The following is a 12,670-nucleotide window of genomic DNA, read 5'->3' as shown; positions in this document are numbered from 1 at the left end:
TCAGAATTTGGTTTGTTATCACTAAGTTATGTAGTAAAATTTGCTGTTTTGTGGTAGCAGTACAGTGCAAAGACATAAAATTACTATAACTTACAAAATAAATAGTGCTAAAACAGAAATAACAAGGTAGTGCTCATGGGTTCATGGACTGCTCACAAATCTGATGGCAAAGGGGAAGAAGCTGTTCCTAAATCATTGAGTGCAGGTCTTCAGGCTCCCGTACCTCCTCCCCGATGGTGGTAACGAGAGGGTACAGGAGCCTGAAGACCCACACTCAGCTTGAATAGAAAATAAGTGAGCAGGCTTGCTCCCAATGACAATCTGGTCTTCCCTACTGGAAATGTGGTTGTTTATTTGTAAGTCCAGTGAGGACAGTAATGGTTCCGCTGCCATACCTCTTTCCAAAGTCATAAGCTCACATTTCAAAGGTGGTTGGTTGAGCAGGTGAACCTTTATAGAATGAAAATATGGGAGAGGGGAACACAAAAGGATTTATATTGTCTCAGTTTCTGGATCAAAATAAAATCCCACAACAAAGCTCATTTTGTGGGGAAAGATCATCAGTTGGCTTAGTGGCATCTTGGTTAAAACTGTATGCAGCTGTTCCCCAGAATAACTTTTTTTTTAACTTGCTTGTAGATTCCAAAAGGACACCAAGCAGGCCAACAAGTCGGGCCGGAAGTCGTGCTGGTAGCAGGGCGAACAGTCGGCGAGGCAGTGATGCTTCTGATTTTGACGTTTTGGAGACACAGTCAATGTGTTCAGATATTTCTGAATCCAGCACAGGAGGATCCCAAGCAAGTTCAAGAAGGGGTTCTGCAAAACCTTCAAAAATCCCAACACCCTCAAAGAAAACTACAACCCCAAAAACCACAAGCACCAGAAGATAATACAAGCGCGCGTACACACACACACACACACACACACACACACACACACACACACACACACACACACACACACACACACACACACACAGAGTTTCAGAAGCCACCAGATGTATAATATTCTACAAAAAGTACTGTTGTCAAGCATTGTAAAAGATTAATTGTGGTCTAATGCTGCCTTATCATTGTACTTTCTCTGTTTTTTGTTTTTGTAAGTTAAAAGTTTTTCATGTGAATATTTATGTAGATAAAACATCCATGTTTTGTTCCCATGGCCTCTGTGTCAGAGGGAAGTGAGAATGCTTTTAAAGAAAAAGGAAATTTAAATGTGTTCGTGTTCTATTAAAAATTTGAACTACTGCTTTTTAAAAAAAACTTGCATTTAGGATATGACCCTCTAACGAGAACTTGACTTGCTATGGAGGCAAGACAAATGCTGCAGTGTTTGTTAGAAATCACGGATACCTCACGGAGTATTTAAGTGGGAAAAAAAAATGGAGCGATGTACAGTTTTACTTATTTTTAAGATTGTTCATTTTTTGCCTGCTGAAAGTTACACAAATAATAATTATGACAAAAAGTGCACATGCAAGTTGTAAAAGACTATTGCTATCTTGTAAGCAGTATAAAGGACACTTTAATAGCAGCTGATGATCATTGTGGGCCACACCAGCAATTGCTAGCAAGGCCTTTCTCACTTTTTTATGCTGCTTTTTGTTCATTTGAACTGACCACTGGGGCTACATGAGCAGCCGTATTTATATTCTATTGATATCTAGTCTGACCATGTCGCTGTGTGAATCCACAATTGAAATTGTACCAATGAGTCAAACGTTCATTTTTTTGTATTCAAAAACAAATGTGCTTGCAGTAACTTAAAAAGAATATTAAGTACTGCTTTACTTGTCTCAGTGGTCTTTATTCAAGAGATTGAAGATTCTCCCTGTTCTGTAGACGTATTTTTTGTTTAACTTATGCATACATTACACATTTCTATTGATAGGGTAGGATTTCTGCAAGAATGAACAAATCGATCTACATACTATTTTTGGATGCAAGTGTGCATGTGTCCCTAGCGTTGATTTCCATGTATACAGAAAATCGGATTTGGATCGCTCATGTGTTTATCAGGATTCTACAGCAATTGGTGTATAAAATCCTATTTACAGGAATAGTAAAAGATTGAAAAAAATGACTATCATTGGCATCAAAAAACAAACTGCTGGAGGAACTCAGTGGGTCAGGCAGCATCTGTGGAGGCAAAAGGATAGTCGGCGTTTTGGGTGGAGACCCTGCATGAACCTGAAACGGCAGCTATCCCTTTGCCCCCACAGATGCTGCCTGACCCGCTGAGTTCCTACAGCAGCTTGTTTCTTGCTCCACATCCCAGCATCTTCAGTCTCTTGTGTCTTCACTATCATTGACATCTCTGAATTGTCAATCATGCACAGGTAGAAGGGAGAAAAATTGTCAGCAATCCATCATTACAGTTCTGGTTTTCACCTTAGAGTTTTTAGTGTACTTTTGCTTGCAAGGTATATGAAGTAAACTGAGGAGTCAGACAGAGAATCCTTGTCACTGTATTTGACTTACTCAACACAGCATGTGCCTGATGCAAGTGGTTAAGAAAATTGTTACATTAGAATGTGGCTTAAACTGCCAACCAGATTGACTAAATAGTAAACGATGAAGTCAATTGTGGTGATGACACATTATATATTTGCAATCATTTCAGACTTAACTAAGAAGAAGCAAGCCACAACACTAAACTTAAATATGGGGTGGATCTGTCTTAATAATCTGATATGCTTCTGACTGCTCTGACTTAATCCATCAGCCCCCATTCATGGCTTCAGATTACCCAACCGGAACAAGATAGGTTCAGTTGTACTCTAAAAATTCCATTCAACTTGGACATTTCATCACAGTAAGAAATGGTAATGAAGGTAAATTGCTTGACTTGATTATTTAACTATTGGATTGTTTTGATGTATATTTTGATCTTAATAGTTTTCTAGAATTAAGTCAATAGCAGGAGTTTCTGCACTGAGCAACCACTCAAGTCAGCAGAGCAGATCTGTACAGAGGAAGACACAGAACAGCAACAACATACCTTTATAAAGCTCCACTTACGAGAAAACAAACTCAAGATTCTTCACAAAAGTGCATTCTGCCAAAAATGGAATATGAGGAAAGAAGATATTAGGAGGGATGGATAGAATCTTAAGGGGAAGTGGAGGATTTGAGGGAGGCATTGCTGGGCTTAGATGGTTGAAGGTTTGAGCCTCGCTATTGGGCTAAAGTGAGGTGGGGAAACACTGAAGTTTAGAGTTGGAGGAATGAAAGGTTTTTGGGTTGCAGAGCAGAAGGAAGTTATAAGAACAATGAGGAGCAATGGATGTAAACTCAGATTTTTGCAGATTGAAAGCCTTTTGATCATGGGAGTTAATGTAGGTTATAGGTGCAGAAGACTTGGTGCAAGCTAGACTAAAGGAAGCAGTGTTTTGGATGAGCTGAAAGATTACTTGGGCGGAGATGATAAATAGTTGTGAGGGCTTTAGTAGTAGATTGGTTGAGCTGTGGAGAATAATATTGCAGAGGTGTAATGTGTGATCTTTGTTACTGTGCATTTGCAGGCAAGCTCAACATGAAGCAGAAGTGATCAAACTTCTATCAAATTTCAGATGCATTTGAAGAGGGAATGTGGAGAATGCAGAGTTTGGGCAGGTCCTGCATTTAATAGCTTCAGTTTTCCCAATGATTCATTTTAATCCACAGACTGTATCTGTGGATTAGTGGTAGATAAAATGTTTGAACACTGCAACGTGGTTATTAAGGTTAACAATTCAAAGGAGGGATAGGATGGCACATGCAAGTTTGATTGAGGCAAGGAGAGAAACTCACATTGTACGGCAAAGAGACAAATCTGGAGTTTGTGATCAAAGGTCTATTTATGCACATGCAAGGGGGGAGCTCTCAACATACCAAAGTGTCTCAAATTGAAAGTAGTTATGGCAAATTTTAATCTATCTCAGAATAAATGCTGAACTCAGCAGTGGACAGAGACATGTTCCATGTATGGCTTTTAATCTTGCTCCCAGCACATGCTCCCTGTTAACAACCATCGCATTTAGCCATTGACCCCTTATCTCTCTGTTAGTCCAGTGTTGACGTCTCAGTACTGCCAATTCTGAACATAAAGAATTATAAAGTCATACAGCACAGAAACCGGCCCTTCAGCCCACCATGTCTGTGCCACCATCAAGTATCCACCTATCCTAATCCCATTTACTAGCAATTGGTCTGCAGCCTTCTATATCTTGACAATTCAAGTGGTCATCTAGATACTTGTAAAATGTTGTGAGAGTGCCTACTTCAGGCAGCGCGTTCCAGATTCCAGCCACCCTCTGGGTGAAAAAAGCTCCTCCTCGGATCCTCTCTAAAACTCTTACCCTTGATCCTAAACCTACGCCCTCTAGTTTTAGACACCTCTGCCATGGGGAAAATTTCCTACTGTTTACCACCATAATTTTGTTTACCTCGATCAGGACCTACCTCTGCCCCAAGGAAAACAAACCCAGCCCACCCAGTCTCTCCTCACAATTGAAAACAATGATTCACACGTGTACAAAATTGTTGTGTGTCCTGCAGATAAATCTCTTCAACCTGCCATTTTTACTGTTTCCTTTATAAGTCAAGTCCCCCTTCTGGTCCTTGATCAGATCTATTTGTCACAGGCAGGACACCATAATTTTTTTGACCCAGTGATCTCTCTAAGGATCCAACTGGAGGCCAGTGAGTTTCAAACCTTGTATATTCCTTTTGTTCTCTTGTGGCCTTATTGAAGCCATAGTGACGTGGGCTAAGCCTAGAGCAGCCACCTTTAAACAGCAAAAGTTTTGTATACCCCAATTTCTCTTGGAGTGTTTTGACAGCTTCAGATACTGGAACATACACTTTAGCACCATCATCATCTGCACCACTTGAAATACCATCAGCTTCTCAAGTTGAGGAACGCTGTCAGTGCCAAGGTTGCTGCATTTTTACTGCTTCCCACCAGTCATATTGCATTCTTGCTCTCATGGCCTGGGTACTAGCAGGATCTTTTAGTACCTTTGTTTCACCTCTTGTCAGGTCCACCTGCATCCCCTTCATGAGTGTTTGACAACTGATTAGAAAGTCTCCTGTGCTGGTTAGTGCTGCTGTGATAGCTGCCGGGATCACCTTCTGTGGGATGTCATTTATTCACACCATAGGCTAAACACAGAGCCAACAAGGGCCCTGTCTGCATGGTGGAAATCTCTGATTGAGGAACAGTCAGTAATTTGTAACTAAAAGATGGGATAAAGCTTGTTACATCTGTCAAAAAGCACCTCCGTATTGGGAAGTCTTTAACCAATTTGAGGAGACTGACCGATACTCCTAAATAAGGATTCATTGCTGATGGGTTTCGGGGTGTTGCGGGTGCAGATGATTCAGTGCATCATTCCTGTATGTTCATCCAGGGGGCACTCTCCAGGCCTGGGACAGTGTACCCTTGAGATCCCATCTCATATACCAGTCCTTCCCTTTGAATCCTAAGATTCAAAATTGTACCCTCCCAGGTATATACCATTGACAGTATTATCATCAAGAACCTAACCATGTTTTCTACTTTCCCAATTATGCGTTGAGTAACCTTAAGTTCCTGTTTGTCTACTTGTAAACTCATGAGATCCAGTTGCCCAAGGGAAGATGGCTGAAGGTATGTGGCAAGATGATGTGTCAAATATTATATCTTAAATATCCAAGTAACACTCTCCTACTTTACAGGCTCCCTTTGCTCTTCTGGGTGTGTATTCTCGTGCAGTCTTTTAACATTAACCTTTTCATAACTGTTGCACCAATGGCCATTAACATAGAAGCCAGTGTTATATTTACCCTGGCGTCTTTCACTGACTGATCTACCCCTCATTTTCTTTATTGGATGGGGTCATCTATGTTTAGTGGTGCCCCGACCTTTTTATCTGCACCTCCTCAAAGAGGCCTGTGGCTTCTACCAGAAATCAAACTATTTTCCACATTTTCTTAATGTGGCTTCATCCCAGGCTACCATATAGTTGTGCACTTCCACAAAGGTGTATTGATGTAGATTTCCCCACGTAATGCCTCAGTAAGCAACACCAACTTGGCTACCTGAGCAGAGATTCCCCCCCAGTACACCTTGTTTCATTATGTTTTCCATTAGATTTTCCCCACAGTGCAGGCAGTCTTGGGTTTCCCATCTAAGTATTTTCTAGACCCATCCACAAACAGTTCCTCTACCGTTCTTAACAGTAGCCTAACTATGCTGACTTTGCCCTTCTGACAGCATGCCCTCTGCATGGTTGACTGGCAGATCTCGTGTGTGTTACTTAAATGGATTTATCTTTGAAAATCAGGACTGTCTCCCATGCAGCCCTTCACCTGTCTGATACTGATCTTGGGTTGCTGATGTTCAACAGTTTTACAGGGGTATGGCAGGTATGAAGAATGACTTCTCTGATTGATTATTACTGTCAGTCAGTTCACTAACCCTTTCCATCCATTCCATTCATGATCAGATCTTTATTAGTCACATGTACATCGAAACACACAGTGAAATGCATCTTTTGCGTAGAGTTTTCTGGGGGCAGCCCTTAAGTGTCGCCACGCTTCCGGCACCAACATAGCATGCCCACAACTTCCTAACCCATACGTCTTTGGAATGTGGGAGGAAACCGAAGCACCCGGAGGAAACCCACGCAGACACGGGGAGAACGTACAAACTCCTTACAGGAAACGGCGGGAATTGAACCCGGGTCACTGGCGCTGTAAAGCGTTACACTAACCACTACACTACTGTGCCTGCCAGGCAGCACAATCCAGTGCAGCCACACAGCAAGGGAACTTACAACCCTTGCCTACTGTCTAATGCAGTGGTAAGCTACCAAGCATTTCCAGTCAACAATCCACTGCATCAGTACTCCAGTGTTGTGATCTTCACTGTTACAGCAGTACAGATAAAATGGCTGTTCTATAGTCAGCAGTCCAAGGCTGGGGCATTTATGTATGCTTATTTAATTTGTGCAGTCAGTAGCTCCATTAATCCTGTTTCACCCTCACAGCACAACTTCTGCACTGCAATCATCACACTCCATCTCTTTGATTTATTTAAACATGTATTGTTTTTTAAGCATTTGACGTAGTTGTGCAATTTTTAGTTATATGGTATTTCAAGACAAGAATATAAACTCTTTGCTTCTATCTCAAAGCAATGTCATATGATGAAGATTATAAATGTGTTACTGTCTCATGATCATAATGTTAACTATGATTATTTAGCACTTTGGGGATGATGCATTTGCAAGGAAGACTGTCCCTTTAGTGCTGTGAATGAAAAGATTTTGATTGAAAATTATGTACCAACTCCCAATATCTGCATCCATCTTCAGGAGACACTGGACCTGGTAAGTGAGCATAAAGCTAACTTTTCTTTTAAGTTGTGATCATATATTAATTTGCACAGTTTTCCAGATAAAAAGACACGGGGTGCAAGATATTTAGCTTCTATTCTTCGCTGCACTTAACACAGAGTTAAAATGGAGAACCGCTCCTGATACATTATTCTCAAAAGATAAGTGCTAGTTATGCAGGAAGGCTGGAAGTTTTCACAGATAGCCTGTCTATAATTAGACTATGTTGCTGTTTTCTCCCGTTCTGACGGATAGTTTGTGGAATAGCCTGATGTCTGTGCTTATCTTAAAGAAGGGACTAGAGAAACAAAGGACTGCAGATGCTGGAATCAGGATGAAAAACACTATGATGCTGGAGGAACTCAGCAGGCCAAGCAGCATCCATGGAGAATAGCAGGCGGTCAACATTTTGGGTCAGGACACTACTTCAGGACTGAAGATAGGGAAAGGGGAAGCCCAATATATAGAAGGGAAAAGCAGAGCAGTGATAGGTGGACAAAAGAGGGGAGGCGAGGTGAGCACAAGGGAGTGATGCTGGTAGGATGAAAACTGACGGCAAGGGGTCCCTATCCCTGTTGGGTCTGGGAGGGGTGGGGGTGAGAGCAGAGATACAGGTGCGAGCTCTCTCAACCACAGGGGGGAAGCCACGGTTACTAAAGAGGTTGGACATCTCTGATGTCCTGGAGTGGAAAGCCTCATCATGGGGGCAGAGGCAGAGAAATTGAGAAAAAGGGATCATGTCCTTGCAAGAGACAGGGTGGGAGGAGCTGTAATCGGTAGCTGTGGGCATCAATGGGTTTGTAGAAGATGTCAGTGGATAAGGAATCTCTTGAGATGGAGATGGAAAGATCGAGGAAGGAGAGAAGGGTGTCGGAGATGGTCCAAGTGAATTGGAGAGGAGGGTGAAAACTAGTGGCAAAATTTATGAAACTGTCAAGTTCCACATGGGTGCAAGAGGTGGCACCAATGCAGTCGTCGATATAGCGGAGAAAGAGTTGAGGAATGGGGTGGAGTAGTCACCACCTTGTGCCCACCCCGCCTCCCCTCTTTCGTCCACCTATCACTGCTCTGCTTTTCCCTCCGATATATTGGGCTTCTCCTTTTCCTATCTTCAGTCCTGACCCGAAACGTTGACCGCCTGCTTTTCTCCATGGATGCTGCCTGGCCTGCTGAGTTCCTCCAGCATCAGTGTTTCTCATCTTAAAAAATGGACTACCCACGGAAAACAATAGTAGATAGTTCACTATAGGTAGGGAGGTAGCGAAACACTCCATAGTGCAAACATAAGTGGAGGAGAAGAATGGTTTTAACACCCGAATGGGAACCTATTGACAGATCCAGGAGTCCAGATGTGAGGCCTGGCTAATGATGACTCCTGGGATTCATTTACATCCCAGCAGTCACCTGCCCACCCAAGATAGATACAAAGAGGCAGCTAGCTCGCACAAAGTCTCCCAAACACCTCATTATGCCACTGTGCATCAGAAGAGTCCAACCTCAGCAGAACTATGGGAGTTTAAGATAAGAATGGGGTGAAAAATAGATCCCCTTGACTTTACCTCTTGTTTCAATTGGTTTCTTTGATCATGAGTTTAAATTACTTTGTCTTCTTGTGGTTACAAAGCTACTTTAGTTAGTTCAAAGAATTTTAATCCGTATTTACAAGCCAGTCAGCATCCCCACATGAGCACAGAAGAAATACTGGAGGATAAGTATTTCCTACACTTGTCCAGCCAGGACTAACTTGTCCACTGGAGATTAAAAGTTTATCTAAAACTTGCTGGTAGTGTTCCCAATTCCCAAGGACGGATAGATCACTCTTAATTCTTGTCAGCCAATCTGGCAGGCTGTTCTAAGTACCACTACCTGGATCAGGTACCTGATCATTTTGACCATTATGCATCATTAATATGGTGCTGTAGCCGCACGCAACACACTACTAAAGGAACACACGGAAGCAGAGAGTGCTGAACTCAAAAACCCTTTACTCAATCAAAAACACACACTTAAATCTCCCATCCCATGGGCCCCTGCGGCTCGCGGGGCAGCCCTGACGTCAGCCCCGAGCGGGTAGTTCCAAACACGCTACCGCGTGTCTGCCAGCGGCTCCCAATGGCGGTTCGAGTCCCGCGTGTGCGGGCTGCCACAGTGCTGAACTTTTATGACAAGGCATAACTCCTCATCAAAAATCCCTTAGTAACAAAGAGACCCTTCTATTTCTTTCCAATGAGAAACACCATGTTCTAAGGCAATAAAGGCCATTTGTCACAGATATAGTCACTAAAGATTCAGTTGAAAACAAACTTTATTCTGGAGACTGTTATTTGAGAGTATGCTGAGAAGAATGAAAGGTGTTTTTCAACTTTCTTCAATGATTCCAACTCGCAATGAAATTTGTGCCTGTGATATACTTGGCAGATATCTAAACAGCTCTCCTTCACAGTTTGGAACCCCATGCAAGCATCTGAGAAGCTTCCATAAGTCAAGCCTAATTTGTGAGGATGTAAATCTTTGTTTAAAAGGTTATAGACATATAAGGCATTGACTAATAGCATCCTATTACTGAAAAGCACCTAGTCTCATGGTGGACAGTGGGGAACACGTGGATTGAGCAGTTAATGAAAAGTAAACCTGTTGCATCTCATTAGGCTGGGACATAGAACATTGGGTTGCCAGGCATATCCTCTTTAGTTTTCTGACAGATGTCTGCCTTCCTTGCCAACATAGGTCCTTTGTCACAAGGAAAGCAGACATCTGTCATAAAACTAAAGAGGAAACAGAAGCTTGGGATGACTGCTGACAGAACGTACTATCCAGTGATGAGATGTTTACTACAATGTTCGTTTTTGTGTAGAAACTGTAAATCAAGTACAAAAGCCTATAAAAGCTTTGCCCTTGTAGTAGAATTGCAATGAGGTTTATTGGGATAGCAAGGAAGCGAGTACAATGCAGACATGCACCACATTAATAATACATAGAGACTTTGCTGAACTAATGGTGGATGTGAGTATGGAGCTGCAAACATCTGATATCCACTTTAATTTGCAAGTGATGGACTGAATTGAATTTTCTTTAAAAACTAGCCTGGCACTATTTCCAACCACAAATATGAACTCCTGATCCACTGTAACTTTTGTTTCCACTCGCACAATGTTTCCCTGACAAAAGAGTTAGATGCTTGTAAAAACTAATTGTTACCTTCTCAAAGAAAACATGTGCAACACCTTACCAGTCCTGGTTCAGTGATCCAAATTAAATGAAACAGTGCCTCACTCAGTTAGCATTGCATTGAACTGCTGCCAACTCCAGTTCTGACTGCCCAGCACCACAGCATCAAGGAGCCCTTTGTCCCCTCAAAGGTAGGCTTCCAATCCTTGCAATATGAAGCTGCTGGAAAAAAATGCCCAAATGTGAAGCAGCAAGTACTAAATGTTTGATGGTTCCATTGCTCTTTGGAGAATTCTTGTTCATGGGTTTCTTTAAGATTGCACTGAAAATATCATTTTTGTTTTAAATTGTTGGTTGGATGGGGGCTAGGGTACATCAATTGTCCAACCCTGGTTTCCTATACAATAGTGAGGCTCACCTGGGGAGGAAGGAGAGTCCTTGATGCACAGTGGAAGTGGAGGCACATTTATCCCAGACCTTCTCTTACTTTTGAGAACAAAGTGAATCCGGTGGGTTTTTAAGGCAACCAAAGGGCTCCAAGTGATAAATGACTAAGTCATTTGAATTCAGCTTCACAAATTGCAGGGTTTTTTTGTTGAGCTTAACAATTATTTTACTGAATCACAGTTCTACTTTTCTTGACTTTGCCAAGTCAAGCACCAATTTCACTTTTCATATTTCCTTATGACTTCAAGGCCATTCTGAAATATGACAGAAATAAGCAATGTTTTAATTTATATTAGCTGCTAATGTATTGTTCTTTCTCTTTGCCTTCCTTATACATTTTTTGAATCTCCTATATTTTCTACATTGCCTACTTTGTTTAGATCCTTAAAATCATCATATGCTTCACTTTTTGGCTCATTTGAGTCTCTATATTTTTGTACTTGCATATTCAGATGAAAACTTGTGTAGTCTTTTCCACATCATAAATACATGTACCTGAAACATTTCTTTGAAGGCCTTGCATTGCTCAGTAACTGATTTGCTGTTCATTTTTTATTCCGACCCACACCACCACCTTTCCCAACCCCAGACCAGATCTGTTTATGATTTGTTGACATTAGATTGCCTGCTGTTCAGTAATTTTACATTTGACTGTACTAGATCCTTTGCTACCATTATTCTAAATCTGTTAATGTTGAGGTCACTTTTATCCATATGTTTTCAGTCAGCTCGGCCCACTACGTTCCCCAGAATCAGATCCTGTAGTAATACATGCTACATCCAATTGGAAACACTGCTTAAGAAAGTTGTCATAGATTGTAGATTTGTACAACACAGAAACAGGCCATGCAGCCCATTGAATCTGCTCTGACCATTACTTACCCATTCACACTAACCCCACACCAATCCCATTCTATTCTCCCGCATTTCCTTTTCTTGTACACATTTCAGAAATTCCTCATTCTTTGCCCTTCATGGAATCAAGTCCTTTTGCCCACAGAGTCCGCACCAACCATTAAGCACCCTTTCTTTTTACATGCTGATCCTTCTCTAACCCATTTTATTCTCACCACATTCCTATGAACTCCCCCTAGATTCTCACCACTCATCAACATGCCAGAGGCAATTTATAGTGTCCCGTTAAACTACCAACCCACACATTTTTTTGGGATGTGGAAGGAAACTGGAGAACCCAGAGAAAACCCATATAGTTTACAGGGAGAACATGCAGTCAGCACCAGAGATCAGGATTGAACCCAGGTTACTGGAGATGTAAGGCAGCACCTCAACTAGCTGTGCCACTGTGCTGCCCTTGAAAGTCAAATGGTTGAATTCTCCCTTGTTTGAGATGTTTATCATCCGGCACTTTTGTCATTGAGCCAGATGATTTTACGATGTGACAACCTGTAACTCAGCTCATCCATGTGTACATTTACCCATATGCACTCCAAACTCATCTTGAAATAATTTGCATATGTTTCCTGCCTGAATTCTCAAATTCCTGAATTATTGTTAATGCTGTGCTATTTCCCAATCTAAGCCTTCTGCACCTTTTTCTGCCTCTTTAACAACATTTTGTCTTAGTTCCCATACCACTGTCAAGTTTAAATCTTTCTTTTTCAATCTTTTTATTGAATTTCAAATTAATTCAAATTAATATGCATAACATTAATGATTATACACATGGTGCGAAGA

The 12,670-nt window shown here is 41.6% G+C and overlaps 1 protein-coding gene across 20 annotated transcripts in view; it reads left to right on the top strand.

Annotated features, from left to right (window-relative positions):
* macf1a (microtubule actin crosslinking factor 1a) overlaps positions 1-1,784 on the top strand; it is a 426,068-nt gene extending 424,284 nt beyond the window's left edge. For all 20 annotated transcript variants that reach the window (XM_052036540.1, XM_052036543.1, XM_052036536.1 and 17 more), the window contains one exon: positions 640-1,784. In XM_052036540.1, the coding sequence (XP_051892500.1) occupies positions 640-890 (251 nt within the window). In that variant the 3' untranslated portion in view covers positions 891-1,784. The remainder of the gene's footprint in view (positions 1-639) is intronic.
* Positions 1,785-12,670: the final 10,886 nt, after the last annotated feature.

This window comes from Pristis pectinata, chromosome 22, assembly GCF_009764475.1.
Source record: "Pristis pectinata isolate sPriPec2 chromosome 22, sPriPec2.1.pri, whole genome shotgun sequence".
Lineage (NCBI taxonomy): Eukaryota > Metazoa > Chordata > Chondrichthyes > Rhinopristiformes > Pristidae > Pristis > Pristis pectinata.
The sequence above is the reverse complement of the archived record's forward strand: the minus strand, read 5'-3'. Positions and strand labels throughout refer to the sequence as shown.